This window comes from Pavona decussata, unplaced genomic scaffold, assembly GCF_977016875.1.
Source record: "Pavona decussata unplaced genomic scaffold, jaPavDecu1.1 SCAFFOLD_254, whole genome shotgun sequence".
In the NCBI taxonomy this organism is placed as follows: Eukaryota; Metazoa; Cnidaria; class Anthozoa; order Scleractinia; family Agariciidae; genus Pavona; species Pavona decussata.
In genome coordinates, this window is record NW_028145657.1 from 5,259,946 (window position 1) to 5,280,310 (window position 20,365).

The 20,365-nt window shown below is 34.8% G+C and overlaps 1 protein-coding gene across 2 annotated transcripts in view; it reads left to right on the forward strand.

The window, feature by feature from the left end:
• LOC146456754 (follistatin-related protein 5-like) overlaps positions 1-20,365 on the forward strand; it is a 29,952-nt gene that overhangs the window by 3,141 nt on the left and 6,446 nt on the right. Inside the window, exons 2-5 of one of the 2 annotated variants that reach the window (XM_085093166.1) lie at positions 193-241; positions 1,208-1,435; positions 1,879-2,175; positions 2,562-2,861. In XM_085093166.1, coding sequence (XP_084949292.1) covers positions 193-241; positions 1,208-1,435; positions 1,879-2,175; positions 2,562-2,861 — 874 coding nt within the window. The remainder of the gene's footprint in view (positions 1-192; positions 242-1,207; positions 1,436-1,878; positions 2,176-2,561; positions 2,862-20,365) is intronic. The other variant, XM_085093167.1, reaches the window with a different exon arrangement.

Here is a 20,365-nt window from a genome sequence, read left to right on the forward strand (position 1 = left end):
AAACCATGCAAAACAGGCGAAAACTGGTTAACTAATTGTGAGGCAGGGGCCTGGATCATGTCATTAGAATTTATGTAATTCTATGAATTCTTTTTAAGGTTTCTCTTAGTTTTAACGGAAAATTGACTATCAGTGTTTGCATTCTTGATAGAAACGTTTTTGTTTAGTTTTCTTTCTCTTTACCTAAAATAGGTCCACGGTGGTAAGAAAGGGAGAAAAATCAATTTAACAAAGAAGAAAGGTAAGTAAAAACATTATTAATGAGTTATGGATGCTTAATTATCCGTTTCCATCAAATTGAAGTAGCTATTGTTACCAAAATAATGCCTTAGGGACTGTCTGTCAAGAGAAATGCGTAATTTCTTGCACAGTTTTCTTGCAACCTCAGCAAACGTATGTTGTTCTGCAGATGACATTGATTGATTGATTGATTGATTGATTGATTGATAAATTGTGGTGCAGCGTCGGTGGGGGAGTGGAAACGAATGTTTGGTTTTATCAATAAGGTGACGTTTCGAGCCCTTCGTCAGAGCGAATTTAATTCGTGATTGATTGATTGATTGATTGATTGATTAATTGATTGATTGACTGACTGACTGACTGACTGACTGACTGATTGATTGATTGATTGATTGATTGATTGATTGATTGATTGACTGACTGAATGATTGTTTGATTTATAGGGTTGTGAGTATCTAAGAATTTCTGCAATATCATTACGTTTTATAACTCTCCGTATCAATGACTTCAAAGTGGAGGGGGTATCATTCATTAATTTCGATCTTACAATCTGAGTCTCGCCTATCTATTTTAGTTAGTAACAAAATTAATTAATGAACTGGTTGGTTGATTTAAACGCGGGTGATGATTTCAAAATAAAAGAATCAAACCGGGGATAAAGCGTCTCAAGTTCTCCTCAGTTACGATTTGCTATAAAAGAATTCGAAGCAAACTGAAATGCAAGTACACTTTGAAACTTGACTGCACATTACATAACATCATAAGGTAGAATTACAAACATTAAACAGCTTAAACATGCTTAGCCTAGTTCCATTTTTACCATGTTACATTCAGTAGTGTACTACGGTTTGGAAAACCTCTTTTGAACGGTCAACCTCTATTAAGCGGTCAGTAGGCTATTTCCCGAGGGTGACTGTTTAATGGAAGTTTGACTGTAATTTTTCCACTAAATATTTCCGTTTTGCAGAATGTTGGCTGTTTTGTGCCCCTGGACGTGAATGTCAAGTTCAGTCAGACGGCAGTGCACAGTGTGTCTGTGTGTCCCGGTGTAAGAAGAGACATAAACCAGTGTGTGGCACAGACGGACAGTTGTACAACAATCACTGTGAACTACATAGGACTGCCTGTGTAACTGGCAAAAAGATTAGACTTGATTTGGATCTCACCTGTTTGAAGAAACAAGAAAGCAAACAAGGTATGCCAGTTTAGTGTTTGAACGCTCCATCTAAGAACTTCTCAGATGCCATTTTTCACCTCCCAGAAACGCATGCTGGTTTTAAGCTAATTCAGGCAATTGGGAAGTGATTGGACATCTCTCAAAATTCACATGCGCGTAAACGTACCATAAACAAAAACACAAAATAGGGTAAGAGGACCCTACTCAAAGCCTTTCAATAAAACGTTCGACTTAAAGCTGTTAAAGTAAAGTATGCTTTTTTAATCTTCTTAAAACGATTATCGTTTTGCTGCATTGTCAACTCATGTTTAAAGAAGGGCAATTGGCTTCTTTGCAGTGCAATAAATGGCAAAAACTCTTTTCCCGCCTTTCAAATCTTACCATATTCTGGGGAGAATTTGTTATTTGTTTGAACCATCTTCAAGTTAACTTAGGTAAATTTTATTTGTTAATTTTATCAGCAGATTGCCATGAAGCTAAGTTATCCAAAATGAGGCAGCTGATATTGACAACCTTCCAAACGGAGCAACACACGGACGTGACGTCAAAAATCCTGATTGACGAGTTGTATTTCCGGTATAACAGGGACGGTGATCACAGTGTCAGCAGTCGTGAATTGAAAAATCTGGTTACTGACTACGTCATGTATCCAAACATCAAAGAACTCGCAGAAATCTGCCATCCAAGACAATGGTTAAAAGCGGAAGATAAAGATAAAAATGGGTTTCTCTCCAAAGACGAATTTGTGCGAAGCTTTGGTAAGATAAAGTTGTAAGATGAGGTTTGTTGCACGTTAACAAACGACAGAGAAAAGTTGAAGTCAATTGAAGCGTTCCACTGTGATAACGTTTATCTACTTTCTTTTGCCTACTGTTAAGTAACGAGTAATTACCGAGGGCGACCTCGAACAAAGAAACGAATGTGAATGGGTGACTGGTGTTGTTTGAGTGTCCAGTATCATAGATTAAGCAAATTATTTCTTTTCATTCCCCCCTCCCCCAGCCCCCACCCCACCCCCACCCCAACAAGCAAGAATCATGCAACCTCGTTCCCAGGGCTTTTCCCTTCAAGCCCTGGGAACGAGGTTGAGAATCATGATCATTTTTTTTGAAATAATTTGTTTTCTTAACAACTGCTCTTACAGCTAGCAAACCGGAAGTTACCATTTTGCAAAATAAGGAACAGCCGCTATCTGGTGCCAATCTCACTCTCCGATGCCGAGTGCGTGGTTATCCAGTTCCTGTGATCACGTGGTTTAAGGATCAAATGAAAGTAAGCCCTAATGACCACATTTCAACGACTCCTGACGGGGAACTTTCCATAAAGGTTGTGGGGTGGGAGGACAATGGAGTGTACACATGCGAGGCCTTAAATGACTTGGGAGTGGATCGGAAGCAAGTTGCGATAAAGGTCAAAGAACCGGTCACCGACGCATCAGTAACAGGTAATAACTTTAAGATCATGTGATCTGTATCATGTTAAACGACTTACCATGCCGAAGGCAGAACAGACAAACAAGAAATTCATTTACAGCTTGGTTAACAATAGAGATTCAAATTGTAGATAACCTTTGGCTGTGGTTTAATTTCCTTCGCCATTGCTGATGGTCGAGGGCCAAGGTAGGCTGCTCAACCAGCCCCCCCCCCCCCTCCCCTCTCATTTGTGAAATATATGTATAAACAGACTACAAATAGGCGGATATATACTCACAAAAACCCAATCATTGTCCTGAGTCTTTACTGCCAAGTTTACTATAGCATAATTCAGTAAGAAGTGAGCTCAGATTAATGACCAAAAAAAAATCATGAACTGACGACATAGCAACTACTTTGCCGCTTATTGAAACGTCAGTCTGCGGACAATGATCCTTTTCAGGAACAACTTCGTTCCCAGGGACCTCTCTCTTCTCACCCTGGGAACGAGGCTGGTTTGGGAATACTTCAACCCAGACGATCACAAGCGATTAGTCTGAACTGAATTAGCGAATGTAAATTAGCGTTTTTGTCTTTTTTAATTTTATGACACGACCCCACAAGTAGTTAGATATTTGGGTGTATCAGCCCACTTTTCAAAAAATGATAAAAAATCCCATACAAATCCTTATAAATCCAATATTTTTTCTAAACCCCATAAACCACACATTATCTCACCCCAATAACTACATAAAATACTATTTCAACAATGAACTCAAAAAACATAAATCCTCGGTTTTCAAAACTCCTGCAACGGAGACGCTAAATTTTTATCCTCGGTTTCTCAAAACTCCTGCAACGGAGACGCTAAATTTTTATCCTCGGTTTTTCAAAACTCCTGCAACGGAGACGCTAAATTTTTATCCTCGGTTTTTCAAAACTCCTGCAACGGAGACGCTAAATTTAGGTTTTTCATAAATGACACCAAACTCACAAACAATCATCGATTAAATCCAACCAACTCATCAATCGCTGATTTGAATGATGAATACAATATTTTTGAACACCAATTTGGATAAAAAAATAATCATTATGGTTGTTGTGTGACTGGATGCCGTTACTGTCACGCGTGACGTTGTGTGACTTGTCACGAAAATGGACAAAACCCTGAACGTGGGGTGCTCGGTTGGCTGTTTACTTGCCTGGCCCCAGCCAGGTCTTTTTCCCGCCGCTGACAAGGCGGCTGTCCCTTTCCCAGTTTACCTCTGGGACCGAGGTTGAGTCCTGGGACGAACTTTGAGCACCCCGCTGTAAACCAGTAGGGCCTGAGCGGGCTCACCCTGGAGGTACCGTCTACTGGAAGACATCCCACACTACTGAGTAATTCACCATCTGCACAAGCCGTTAAACAGGTTTCAGTCAGGGGCCAGCTGACACCACCCTAAAGCTTCACCAGAGTTTGTGAACTAATATAACAATGGCCCGATTACTTATATATTACACTCAGTTCTGAAATTTTTACACTTGTGGTGCTATTTTTCTGTATATTGCGTAATATTGCTTGATTTGGATTAACACGCATGCGCTTTCATGCACACAACCCAAAGCGGACTGGACACTAGTTTGTTAACACACGTGTCGGCCATTTTGTTGCCATTTTGCGAAGTCATGTTTATGGCTCCTGTTTTGGGATTTTTGAACATTTATTTCTCCACTTTCATCGTTCTGATGTTTGTAGACGCTTTTTGAGGTAAGAATATCATTTATCTTGCACACAACAATAGATTTTTTTATTGAATCGACTCGCTATCGAATACTCGTGAAACCGTGAAATGATTTTACACATCGACCAAATCCTTGATTGGGATCCAAGAATTGAATTCATCACTGTATCCTTTCCACTTTACCAAAGCTTGTTTCTTCTTGTAATCTCTCCTGATAACTTTATCGATTCTGAATATCTCCTGATTAGCTTTCAATAATTCTGGTTCATAAAAACTCCCTGTAATTTCTTCATTATTGAGATCTTTCAGTTTATATGTGATCGGATTCGTGTATTGTATTTTATCGATAATGAAGACCTCTTCTGACCAGTTTTCTGTATAACCTCGATCAAACAACTTTCTTTTATACTTTGATATTCTAACCTTTTCACCAACTTTAAATTTTGGCAAAGATGATAATTGCTTCAAATTGCCAAATAGATTGAAGTAAACAGTTCCTACATTCTTTTTCTTAGATGCTTCTGTCGGTGTCATTTTTATTGAACTGTGTTTAGTGTTATTATACTGCTTCAATATTTTAGGCAAAATATCCAGATACATTGTATTGCCTTGAGCAGTGAATCGTTTCCACATTTTATTTTTAATCGTTCGGTTCCATCGCTCAACAACTGATGACTTCTCTTCATTTTCAGTCGAATACAGTGTAATGTTATGTTTATTGAGCAAGTCTTTGAAATGTTTGTTGTAGAACTCTGAGCCTTTATCAGTCCACAGATACTTTGGTTTTCGACCCTCTTTGAATATGCTTTGAAATGCTTTAGTTATAGTTTCACCTTTTTTATCTTTTAATGGAACAATCCAGCCGTATTTGCTGAAAACGTCTATAGTCGTGAGAAGATACCTATTACCTTTATTCCATTTACTGAATTGTTGCATTTCAACAAGATCAGCAGCCCATATTTCATCAATATTATTTACAATAACACGCCGCCGAGTAAAGTTACGTCTTATGGGTTTATGCAGCTCATTAGCTAATTCTTCTTGCCAGTTTTCCTCTTTACCCGACGGCTTTTGACGTTTTTTGGAACCCCAAGTCCCAATTTTGATTTTGTATTTATTGCATTTCTTGCCAACCAATGTCCCCATTGTCGTTCGGAATATGGAACAGCATCCAATGACTTTACCATCTTTTTGTCAGCTTTTAATTTACATTTTTTATCATCTTTGCAGACTGAATAATCAACATCATGTTGCATGGCTATTGCATCTGTTTTGCCTGTTGGTTTATCATATATTTCCAATATTTGTCCAGTTTTGGGGTTATATTTGACTTGATTTTCCAAATCATTGTATGGACCAGTGTATTTGTGTCCAGGTAATACCCATCCAGATTTTGGACGTGGTAATTTACCTATCATTTTGTGTATATCAATTGATCCACCACTTTTGGGACGACCCTTCATGCCTCTTTCATATTCATCCCAATTTGGTGGGTGCCAACCAATTGCATCATAACTTGAGCATTTCGGTGTGTTGTGAAATTTGCTCCCAATTTTTATCATGCTTTCACATGGATAATTTTTGTATTTTTCTAATGTCTTTTTTCCAGCCTTGCCAGACCAAAATTGACTCGACAATATACCAGTATCTGTGCTAAATGCACTTTTGGCAATGTCACCAGATTTGTATCTATCAAAGACTTCCTTTGTTGATGGAATTAATGTTCCAACAACATCCATCGACTTCGATGCAACCTTACCTGGTGTGCCAAATTGTTCTAAAATTGTATCTAAATTACCACCATCAAGTTCTTTTCGGTCAGTTTTGTACCTTTTTTTTGGCCTTACTTTGGTTGATAATTTATCAAACATCTCTGATCCAGTCTTTTGAACAAAAGGAGTTGCTTTAGAGATAGCATAATCAATAGCTTTTTTTTGCAATTTAGGGTTTCTAAGTGCTTCAGACCCATAATATCGACCCATTTCAACCGCTTTCTTTCCCAACCATGGTAATCCATGTTGAATTAACATATCAGCACCAGTTGATGCTAAAGTATCCATTATGCCCCCCCCTTCAGAGGGGCTATTTAGTTTCCCTGTTTTTTAACAAATTTGGTTTTAGTTATCCCACATTCAGCACATGTACAGAAGAACATGAGCCGACCATTTTTGGCTTGCTTGTAACCTGAAGGCTGAACACATTCAGTTTCTTTCTTTTGTTTAACACAATATGATTTGACCATTTTATATCACTATATTAGATTAATTATCATCAGAGTCAGACTCAGAATCTGTTACCAATGTACACCATAAACATAATTTTCCTGAAAATTCTGTGTATTCATCACACTCTTCACAATATCTTATATCAACCATTATACAAACTAATTAGATAATTTTTTAAAATATTGGATTATAAAATTATGATTGACACTTTGATTGTTCATGTCAAAATGTGCATTGTGGATTGTTTTCAATATACTTGTACCCTTTTGTCTCTCAAATAAATAATACAAACACCAATAGCCACACAATACTGAATCTCTTTCCTGGATTTCATCACCTGAACACATTAATCGTTTGCCACTTGTTGACATGAATTGCATAATTTCTTTTGGCATAATTAACCCAAAACTATCAAAATATTCTACATATTTGTCTCCGTTTCGATACGCAACCCAATGTGTACCTGGTCCAATCTGTGAATCCAGGTTAATGATACCAACTTCATCTTTTTTCATCTTTTGTGGTAGATTATCTCTGCTGTAAATGCCTCTGAAGTGTTTTATTTTGAGTTTTTTGACCCAGTCAATGAGTTCAAAGTTACTGAGTGGTTTATTTATGAATTTCACAGAATGTCTCCGATTAATGGAATCCCCTTGAATGGACTGTTCTTGCCTAACAACAGACCTTTTCCTTTTTTGGTTTTTTTTTTCCCTTTACCATACTGATCCCATGTACCGAAAAATGGAGGCGGTCGATAATTAACTGGTAGGACCAAACCACCATCTTTTTTGGTTGTGTTTGGAACAAAAACTGGGACCGATCTTCTGGATCTACTTCTATCCACCTGCAAGCCTTTACCCATTAATGCATTCAAAACCATTGGAATGCCAATTGAAGCCAGTAAAGTACCCAAAAAACCTCCTGATTGTGTCTTAGTTGGTTTAATTACAATCTGTCCACCAGTATGTATTGCATTGACAATTTGCTTCTTTTGTGCTTCAGTGAGCCAATCTTTGTATTTTATTAATTGATCAATTTTATTTTGAGGAATGAGGAAACCACCAGCTTGTCCTCTACCAAATATTTTATTGACTCCAACATTTGCAAGCCCAGAAAGTGCTCCAGTAGCTAATGGTCCAACTGCTTTTGCTGCCATTGGTAGTAATGTTGTGCCAATTTTGAATAATGATGACCAAAGACTGCCTCCTTGTTGTACAGCTTTTCGTATCTGTGTTTTGCTTATTTTAATATCTGCTCCAGTTTTGTTTTGCATTGCCTTTTTCAGCCTATTTATTTGTGTTTTGGTTAACATCAGCTGATCCGGACCAGTTAATTCAGAACTGGATAATCTTATTGTTATTGCTGAATTGTTTTTTAATGCTTTTGCTAGTTTATCTTTTTGCCCAATTGATAGTGTTACTCCATGTGAATGATAAGTTGTCATATCTTTTATATAACTAACGTTACATTAAAAATTTATTCCATTTATCGAAACAATAGTTTGCCATCCTTCTGGATGAGTTCAGCTTCTTGTTCATATAATGTCAATGCATAAACTGAATATGCAGTTGCAGTTGTGCCAGATAATTCATAGTGGAATGTCAGCTTTGTGGTACCATCTTTGATATCCATTTTTTGTTTTGTTAAATCGAAATACAAGAATGGGAATAGTGTTTTGAAATTGTTGACATTCAATAAAGTTCCTTGACTGTACTCATTGTTTGCATGCACATATTTGAGAATATCTCTGTAAACTCGAGTCAAATCAGCCTCTGGAGTGTAATGTACATCAGGATATTCATTGCCATTAGCCACAGATAAATGACAATTTAGCAATGTTCTGGGATCTGTTGATACACTAAATGTATTGTACAAAAATGGATTTACTGTTTGTGCAGCAAGATTTGCATCATTGATAATGAAAACAAATACATGCCTTGGTTTTGAAATCCCACTTGTTATCTGAAAATTACCACTTCTTTGTGTTGAAGAATTACTTCTCTCAATATTTTCTCGCAAATAAACCCATTTATGTGGCTTCAAAAACTGACTCATATACAGTGATTGTCCTTCTGAATTGAAAGTGATTCGTGGCACAATAAGCTCCATTCTGGTAATAATTACACGACAATCAGCCCCAGCTTGCCATATTAGAATAGTATCAGATTCAATCTGCAAATTTAATTCCAATCTTGTTGATGGCAATAACTCATCCATCAATGCTTCAAAGAATGAGTATCGATTCAATGGTATTTCTGTATTGACAACCACTGATAGACCCAAAAGTGCTTTTCTTACAGCAAATCCTTTATTGTAGTTATCTTCAGCCGATCGTTCTTCAGCGTGTCGGTTTGTATCCAGATAGAAAAACTCATTTGTTGCTGTCGATTGAGCATATCCTGGACTATATTCCAATAGATTCTTGATATTAACACAATGATTTGCATCATTACAATCATATACCATTTTACCATTCAATCTTACATCGAAATCATGTATAAGACTGTGTGAACCATTAACAATACCATTATGGTCTTCAGCTGCTATATTTGCATTCTGCATTGTTTGGACTTTAAAACCAACTGATATTCTTGCATTATACCAATCAAATGGGGTCACTTCTCCTGTGTTGTCAACAACAAAACGATAACCATCTTTCTTTTGTGACCTATTATTTCCTGGATTACCAGTATTCAATGGTGTCTCCAATTGGAAGAAGACATCTTCGTATCTCTCAATGTATTTTGGATTTCTGAATGATTTCATTTATACAGATATGTTACATTATTTTCATTTCCTCCTTCTTTTGAGTTTTCCACCAGATATCATCCTATTAACTCTCTCAGCTATTTGAAAATCAGTCAGTGGCTGCTCCATTTTTGGTTGGCTCATTGTCACTGATTTTGTTTTGGAAGGTTGTTTTTTACTCAATAATTGAATTATTTTATCACCTGCTTTATTACCAGCAAACTCACCAGTTTTGGTGACTGCTTTTTCAGCTGCAGTTTTGGCTCCTTTCTTAGCTAATTCTTTTGCTGTTTTTCCGAAAAGTTTTGATCCAACTGATCTGAAAACATCCATAATTCCTTCACCATGGATATGTTTCATCGCATAACGACCCAATTCTGGGTCAAAACGTGGCTTAAATTCACTTTGTCGTACCATATATTGATATATTATATTAAACTAGCTCATGAACCAGTCAATGCCATTCAAGTCAATTGGCCGACCCAAAGCGTCAGTCACTGTTATCCCCATTTCTGAAATAATTGACTTGGAAACTGGACTGAATAATGCTCTTTTTGGCTCAAAAGTAAATGGATAACTCCTTGTTAAATTGTCAGTGGGTATCATTATCAGTGTATTTGTGAATCGTCCATCACTGAGGCTATCAGTTATTATATCACAATTAATGTCCAAAACGTCAATATCATTGGTAATATTTGGCAATTTTGTCCCGTGTTCAGTTTGGCTAATTAACTTTGGTTCAAATCCAATAACCGCCCCAAAATTAGAGTTTCTAATATCAAGATTCCATTGGTTGTCCAGCTCAATGACAACTCTATATGATGAAAGCACAAAATATAGATTGATGCCCTTGCTGGAAGATGGTTTATCTCCATTTTGAGTTATTGATTGAGTGATATAATCATCAAGGTCATCATATGAATACATTCCATCAACAAATGTGATTGTCTTCCATTTTGTACCATTATCTGGGCTGTATTTTATTGTATTATTGTTGTATCCTGCATTGACATTATGCCATGAATATGTCATTGAAACTCGATCAACAGCTAGCTCATGTCTCATTGTTGTGTCAAGCTTCAATGGGGGATCAAATTTGATAATAAAGTCTTCAGGCCGACTTCGACCTATTTTTTGTCGGTTAACAGATGAAATATGTATCGCCCTTTCTTGCATATATACTTCAGTTATATAATTAATTATGTAACTGATTATGCGACCTAGCGAATTATATATTGTTGCAATAAATCAATGAGTTGTTTGTTGTTTATCAAGCCAAGTTGATTCAATTTATGGGCTATTTGTGAAAATTCCTCTTTGACTCCATTATTGCCAGCCAAAATGGATCCACCAAGCAATTCCATTCTGTCAATCAAATCATTAGCATCATTGAAATAAACAACACCAGAGCCCAATTTCTTGAATTTTTTGCTGGATTTATGGATTGGAATCTCACTGAGTTGGTTCAATTCATCAAATACCATTTTGGCAATATCACTGTATTTCTTCTTTGAATTAAATCTCTTGGTCAATAAATCGATTGTATCGAAATCAACCTTTTTGTCCATAACTTTGCGTTTATCTTTTGTTGCCACAAGTCTGAGTTGTCCCATTAATTTTGGAATATCAATCATCAGTCCACCATATTTCCCAGAAGATGATATTTTGTATGCATTTCTCTTTGGTTGAGTATAACCAGAACCTTTTTTGATGGTTTTCATTCCTTCTGGGATTATTTTAATGCGCCCTCTGTATTTTTGCAATAATTTTATATCTTCATCTATTTTATCAATTTTGTCTTTATTCTTGGTCTTTCCTTGGCCCTTGGATAAAGGACCCTTCTTTGTTCCAAGTTTTCATTACGAAATCGCGCCCATTGAAACACGTCGCCCGATAAAAGTGGGGTACCATGATGCTTTGCGAGCATTACAAAGCGTGCCGCTGGTAGCGGTATTTTTTGTCTCGCAGCATGAATCCTCAAGAGTGTTCGTTTATTTGTTTGCACAAGAAGAAGGAGTTTACGTAAGGAAACGGTAGCAGCGCCCTTTGAAAGGAACGTATAAAGTTCTAACATCGACTGTGGTTGATTTGGTATCCTTTAAATCAAAATTTTTGCTTGGAATCGCAGTATAGTGCCGTAAAAACACGCTTCGTTGATTAAAAATTACATTTGCTTGATTCCGCCGTGCCGCTCGATTATGCAAATTACTTTCAATTCACTGGAGACAGTGTTTATCTGTTTTCCTCCCTTTTTATCGCAATGATAGCATACATAATGCCCATTCTTATTGGGAACTGTCGTTTGTCATCGAATAACCTAAAAATCATCGCTTCCTTGATAGCGCAGGGCAATTTTTTATTTAGTTTAGTTTAGTCACGCAACTTCTGCTGATAAACTTCGCCTTTCGTTCTTTTGTGTTGCGTTATTTTTCTATTGTGTTTCAATGAATAGACGCGTTCCGCGAATTGTCACTTTAACAATACCATACACAAAAGACTGCTGTGATTGACGTCCAAAAGGAAGCTCATTTGCATTTTACGAGCGACGTGTTTCAATGGGCGCGATTTCGTAATGTTCAACATTTTGCTAATATTAGCATCGTAATCCTTGATGTCAATATCTCCTTGCATAGAAGCTTGGAGAACAGAACTCGGAGGTGCAAGATCGTATTGCATCAATTTTTGGATTTCATCAATATCAAAACCAGCATCCAAATTTGATTCAACATCAGGTGACATCATTAATGGTTTATAGCCAATTGGTAGCTTTGCTTCTGGTGGTTTTGTTTCTGGTTGATAAGTTAACATAGCAATGTCTTCCAAACCTGAAGTCAACGCTTTTTGGTTTTTCTCCAATTGTTCAATCAGTTTGTCTTGTTTTTCATCAATTGTTTGTTTTGTTTCCTCTTGAGCTTTAATAATTGGTTTGAACGTTTCTGATAAACCTTGTTGTAAATCTTGTTTATCATGCTTGTACTCCTTCAATGTATCTCTAACTTGTTTAGTTATTGTTCCAGCCTTAATCTTGGCTTCAGATAGTTGTTTTAATCTTTGTAGATCCATTATATTATTAACTTATATTAACTTTTTTTAACTTATATAATGTATTGATATACATGGAAATCCCAAACTATGACAGACATGATAAAAACACTAATTTCAAAAGATTGTATGGTTACATGCCAAGTGACACGTTTCGGATGTTAATATGTGGTAATTCAGGATCTGGAAAGACAAATTTATTGTACCATATGCTGATGAAACCACTTTTGTATTATGATAGAATACATTTGTATGCCAAAAATTTGGAGCAACAAAAATACAAGGATATGCTACAAACATTGACTGATATATCAAATAGTGTCGGGTATAATGTCCTTGTTTGTAGCAATGATGATATAATTCCAGTAGAGAAATTGAAGGATGAAGATGCCCAGAAGATAGTAATATTTGATGACTTTATTTGTGAAAAAAACCAGAAACCATTGATTGATTATTTCATTCGTGGCAGACACAAAAACTGCTCTGTTATTTATCTGAGCCAATCGTTCTACAAAACACCAAAAGATATTCGACTCAATTGCTCTCATTTCTGTGTCTATGACTTTCCTAGCAGCAATGAAAGAGGTCTGATATCCCGTGAGTTGGGTGTCGAAAAGGATAAATACATTAAAGCAACCAAAGAGCCATTTTCATTTCTATATGTTGATAAGCCCATGAAGAGAATTAACAGGAATTTTTATGGAACAATATAACCAAATGATATAAATGGGAATATTCAACGAACATAGTTCATCGTCTTCTTTCACAACGGTTCCTCTTCAAGGAGCCGCTGGGCCTCAAGGAATAGGGTTTAAATTAACCCCAAATGGAAATTATGATATACAAAACAAAAAACTTGTTAATGTTAAACAAGGAGCTGATCCCAATGATGTTGTCACAAAGAGCCAAATACAATTGTTGGATAATGCTCCTGGTGATGTGCGAGCTAATAAAGCAGTAATTTACAGCAACAGTGGAAGTGTTCATACCAATAGTATTTATCTACAAGACACGCCAGACGGTGCTGGCAGCTCCAATGATGTTCGATTATTGACTGAGCATCAGTCTTATGAAAACATTCATCTTAATATACCAGATTTGAAAAACTTTGATGGCCATGGAGGACGAGCTAAAAGTGAAATAATGGTTACATCAACAGAACAACATATTACTGGACGGAAAACATTTTTTGATATTAGTGTTTTAAAACCCGATAATAACGATCAAGCGGCGAATAAAAAATATGTCGATGATGAGATTAAAAAAATACCATCACCTGATTTGTCTACATATTTGAAAAAAGATGGCACTGTTGAAATGACTGGAAATCTGGATATGGGTAATCAACAAATTACTAATCTTGGAGCCAATATACAAAATACATATGATGTTGTTAATTTAGGTTTCTGTGATACTAAATATTTACAAAAAGTCTCCAATAGTGACCTCGATATGGACAATCATAAAATCAAAGATATGGCTCAACCAACTGATGATAACGATGCTGTTAATAAACACTACGTTGATCATAACTTTCTCAACAGGTTAACACCCAATGCTCTTGGTGGTGAATTAGATATGAGAGGTCATAAAATAATCGTTCTTGGAAATCCTTCCGATCCCAATGATGCTTCCACTAAAGCATATGTGGATAATGAAATCAGTAAAATACCATCTGTTGGAAGTGATTTGAGTGTATATTTGAAAAAAGATGGAAGTGTTGCAATGACTGGAAACCTTGATATGAATAATAAACAAATCAAAGATATGGCTCAACCAACTGATGATAATGATGCTACTACCAAAAAATATTTTGATGACAAATTGGAGCAAAGTCATCTTGTCAGCAGCCATAAAACAAATGAATTCAAATATCTTACAGATACCGATGAAAGCAGTTCAGAATATAATATCACAGTGTATGGAATAGCTGCTTTCAATCAATCCCCACATCAGAATAAAAAAGCTTATGATATCACATTGATTAAAGACAGTGGAAGTAATGATTACAGATCAAGGATAGGTTTCAATATTTATACTCTTGCTATTGGAACATACACAATTGTGTTTGAATTCTACCCACCAGAAATGACTAATATTCAATTATCATGTACTGCTTCTGAAGCATACATCCACAAAGCTGTACAGCGTGATTTCACTGCTTATAGCAAGCTATTGGTTCAATTCAATAACAACAGCAAACAAACTCCAAATTACATCTATTTGACGATGCATGGAACAGCTACAGCGACTCCAGTACAATGTCATCTGGTTGTTTACGGTGTCAAAGATTGGTCAGATAGCGTTTATCCAGGAGTGTATGATGGCTTGGACAATGTCATGTTTGAATATAAAAATGGAGATATGGAGATGAAAGTCAATATGGATATGAATAATAAGATTATTTCTGGTTTATTAAATCCGATATTTGATTCTGAAGCAATGAATTTGGGTTATTTTACCAACTTATTCAAAACGAAATACACTGGAACTATTGCCAGTGGTGTTTTCCAAAGAACAAATCCAACAAATAATTTTCAAATCACTGCTGATGGAAATAACTTTTTCAATCTATACTCCGTTGTTTTCCAAAGCAATCAACAAGTTGCAAATGCACAAATTTTGATAAATGGGAAAAAACAAGGTGAAACAACCAACACTGACACATACCACAGAATTGAAAACATAATAAGTGGAAGCAATACATTCGCTTTGCCTAAATCAAGAAAATTTGTCAGTATTGATTCTATGTCAATATTGGATAAAATTGGAGCAGGAACTGCTGTTAATGGAACTTTTGAATTGAAAATATTATACTCTGATTATTTTGAAAGATATCATACAAATTTTAATAAAATAGTTAATGTAAACAATAATCGTATCATAAATGTTGGTGATGCATTACTTGATCAAGATGCAATTAATAGACGTGTGTTGGTTAATTCTGAATGTCATTATACAATTGAAGGTGAAATAAAATTTGGTTTTTTTAAAAATTTTGTGGGGACAAATATGATTGTTTATAAACAAATAAGATTAAAAAGAATTGTTATTTCAACAACTTCAACAGTAACAAATGCTGCAGTATCCATTGTGACGCGACAAGGGGGTGCACATCATACTTTTTCAATGTCAATCAAATCAGGAATTAATAGTATGACAACTAATGCAAAATTACATAGTATAGAAATGGCTGTCATTATTGATAAAAATGATGGACGACGTGTAGTGAGTAATTTTCAAGGTAAATATCAATTTGAATTATCAACATTATATATATAATAGATATGCCATACGTTGAAGATGAAAATGGAAACCATATTCTTGATGAAAATGGAGATAAAATAGAATACACAGTAACTTATGACAACTTACCAGATGGATTCAAATATAGAGAACCAATACATCTGAATGATGATGGTCATTTGGATACAGAAAACAGACATTTGGTGATAAAAGATGGAGTTAATTCAAATCATGCAATTTCACTCCAACAATTAATTAACAACAATGAAGACATCATCAAACCATATATTGAAACACAAATACAACAAGCTCTGGCTCAGTTTAAAGCTCAACAAGCTCAGGAAGCTGTAACGTTTCTCAACAATCAAGTTGCAATGAGAATAGGAAGAAAAAGTGGTACAATACCAAAAACAAATTACAAATGGATAAAATTATTGAGTAAAGATGACATTAAAGGAATCAATACATTGCAAGAGATTATTGTGACAAACACATATATCAGGAGAAATGACAGATATCATCATTCCAAATCCGATTTGGTGTCATCATCATTTGATCAATTGGAATTCTTCTTTGATGTGTCATTTGAAAACTATTATTGCTACTTCAACAATCATCCATCTGATTGGACAATGAAGTATTTTGTTGAATATATTAGGATACAATTACCTGACAATAATGTCCACTAGGTCGTGGACTCCGTTACTTTATTTTATAAAAATATTGTAATCAAATTGTATAATGAAAGAATTGTCAGAATTGCAAGAACACATTCGAACATCGATGATAGATTTTCACCGTAAATTGAGTCTTCCAATATTACCCAGACAGGAATGCATGATAAAAAGTATCGTAATATTCACATATTTGTATGAAAAACATTACAACACAGGTTTACCTGATGAAGTTTACAAAGAGTTAATTCATGATGGAATCGGATTAATTGGGCCTGGAGATGGATGGTTAACAGCTATTCTCCATCGATTATTTGGTTGGCAACCATATATCAGATCACATGGAATATTACATGATGCTTATGGCCAATTTTACAACAGATATCATCGTGACAAAGGATACATGTACACCATTAATGAGAAAAAAACATATCCTTGGATGAAAAAATGCATGTTTTTGGGTCAAATAACTGGTCTCTATTATTGCATCAAAAATAAGATAACCATATAATATATGCAAAAGAAGAAATTAATAATTGATTTCAATCATATTTCAAATCGATTATCAACAGAAGAAATAGATGAATTGAAAGCTTATTACATGTCATATCACAAAAAGATGTGGATGTACAAAAGTGCATACAAAAGATTCAAGAAATGGGAATTCGCTGGTAATATTTCATCCATTGTATTTGCAACTGGTGGTATTGCATCATCGGTTGCAACCAGTGGAGCTTCATTATTGGCAATATCATCGGTGTCTGTCATAATTCAAGCTTATATGAAGCATAAAAAAGTTGAAATCAAACTTTATCAATGCCAATATGCTTTTCAAACTTACGGACATTTATTAAATGAAATAAAAGAAATAATGAGAAATGGACATTTTGATAGAGATGATTTGACAAACAAGCTTACTCAAAATGATGATTTCATTTTGGATAATTCGCCGATTGTCGATAAATGGGGTGACAAATATGATAAAAAATATCAGATATTCACTTATGTTTGATTAATAATGTGCATGATTTGGGGGCCAATAATGTCCATAATTTTATCCCAATAAACATTGTATAATTTCATTGTTTTTTTGGATTTTGTCAACTCAATTTGGAAAGAATCAATTTTCATAAATTGCAATATTCTATGCAAAAGATATTTCAAACTGATTATTCTCTTTCTTTTACCATTGATTTGTGGCAGTATTTTGTTTATTTCAACGAATATTTTATGAATTTTGAAATTGGTTGAACAACTGATTTCAATTTTGTTTTTCAAAATAATTCGATCTAATGTATGCGACAAATGGTATTTTCTATTATACACTGTTTTCTTGTATATTTTGAACAAATTGGCATGAAAATTGATATATTCTGTTTTGTAATCTTCACCAACAACCTGTCCACAAGCAACACACGTTAATTGACATTCCATGTTTTTCAAATTCTGTGATCCACAACAATCAGGCATTGATGGTTGTTTCTCAACTTTGGATTCATCATGATATCCACAAAATTCACATTCATCTTTGCAATGCAGGAATTGGCACAGAGATGATTCCACCTGCTTGGAAACATCTTTTGGTTTTTTCAAAATGGATTTCATTTTTGTATAAATATAGTATATAATATAATTACACAAAAATGTTTTCCAAAATATTGAAACCACAAAAGATGATACAAAGTCTCGAAATCAAATATTTGACAAAAAACAAACCAAATAATTGTAAAGATATTGAAACCAAATTTTCTCCAAAAACATTAAAATTAAATATCTCATCACAAAAGATGAGACAAAGTGTTCAAATCAAATATTTATCAAAAAACAAATAAAAACCAAGTTTTGTCACAAGTTTTTGTCGCAATGTTTTGATCACAAGTTGATACTATCATTGGATAGCATAATGACCATAGGCCAATGAGTGTATTCCATCAGGATACAAGTATCGTTTATCATCAAAACATGACAACGATGTCTTGTTGATGGTGTAACTACCAAGTTCATGATGGTTACTTCTGATTGTTTTCATTTGGTGAAATAATTGTTTCTCATTGAACAACACATCTTTGTAATCAAAATGTTGAATATCATTTTTGATGACATTCTTTTTGATTCCTTTGGCTGTTTTTCCACCATTGTTGTTATCTTTGATATATGAATACATTTTGGATCTCAATCCCACAAATTCAGTAATGGGTACACCAGCGGCTTCATCTTTGAATTTTCCAATAACTTTCTTGTTTGTGGAGTCATAAAATTGATGATTTGATGGATAATCCGAGTTATCAAACATTTCTTTTTTATTCCAAAAATCTTGATACACATCTTCGGCTTCAATTTCATATGTCAAACTGTCTGTATCCGTAAACAGTAACTTAGCTTTTGAACCATACTTCTTTTTAATGAAATTGTAATGGAAATCGTACATCAATGTTTTGCTCAAATCAAGGATACACATACCAACATAGGCTGGTCTGTTGAGTGTCAACGATTCCTTTATTTTATGGACTGCAACCAAGTTTTCATTAAAGATTTTGCTATTGATGAATGTTGGTTTGGAAGTCATTTTCAATAATTGTTTCTCATTAGTCACCAGTTTAATGTCTTCCCGTTTTCTGATATTCTCCATTGTTTTCCCAAAGACACTATTGTTCATCAGTTTGAAGAAATCTTTCTCAAAAGCGTTCTTTGCATTAGTTCTTTGATGTGTATTGAAATCAATGTATGTTTTCAACCAAGGTGATTGGTCAAATGATAGAACACGATAGATTTTCTTCAATTTCAAACCCAATTCACGATACAATTGCAGATTACGATAATGTAATACATATTTTGATTTGTTTGCCAATGTTGGAATCAGTTTTTTGACTTGTCCACTTGTTATTCCAAATTTTTCTGCAATTCTTTGGCAATAATCTGACAGCATATTTGGTGCCACTTTGATTTGTTCAGCGCCACATGGATAATCATTATGCAGGTCATGTAATTCATGAGGATATTCCAAATCAACTTCCAATAAATATCCAGTCTTATTATCTTTGGGAATCGTTTTCCAATTAATGTTTTTTATTTGCTGTTTATTCAACCATTTGAAATTCCCAGTTGGAAGATGTTGTGACATAGCCCATCCATATAGATTGTTTGCATCCAAATACATGATATGTTTACTGGGTTCATTTGGATTCCAATTTTGCATGTATTTGTTGTTAGCTTTGCCGTATCTATTGGCTATGTAACTGATTCCTCCACGCATGCCCTTTTCAACAAATTGATACATATCAATATCCGTGATTAATTCAAGTTTGACTTCAGTCATTTTCAACATTGCATCCCAACTCAATCCTGGAGATGTGAAATAATGACAAGGATCCAATCTATAGTATTCCAAACATGTTTTCCTGAAATTTTCAAAAACATCAGCCAGCAATAATACATCAGATTTGAGATATAAATCATGGTATTCGCCCATGGTTTTCAATTGAAATGTATTCCAAACATTTTGTGCATGACTGTATTCTTCATCAGTAATATGTGTATTATTCATTTGACTGTAAAATTCATCTTTGGTTGGTAATTGAGTATCATTGAATTTATCAAAATTACTCATATAATCATACGGATAAACTCCTTTTTGTTTCATTAATTGTAATTTACGACCTTTGAAAACTTCACTGGTATATTTGAAGGCATCTTCTGGTAGATTCTTTACAAGATTTGCCAATGATTGATTCATAAACTGAAGACTGTCGATAAATACTAAATTATAACCCAACATGAAGGCCATGTATTTCTCCATGTTATTTGGGATTACATTAATTTTGTGTTGTCTGGTTTCACCTTTTCTATCCACATAAGTATTGGTCTCAATAATTTTACC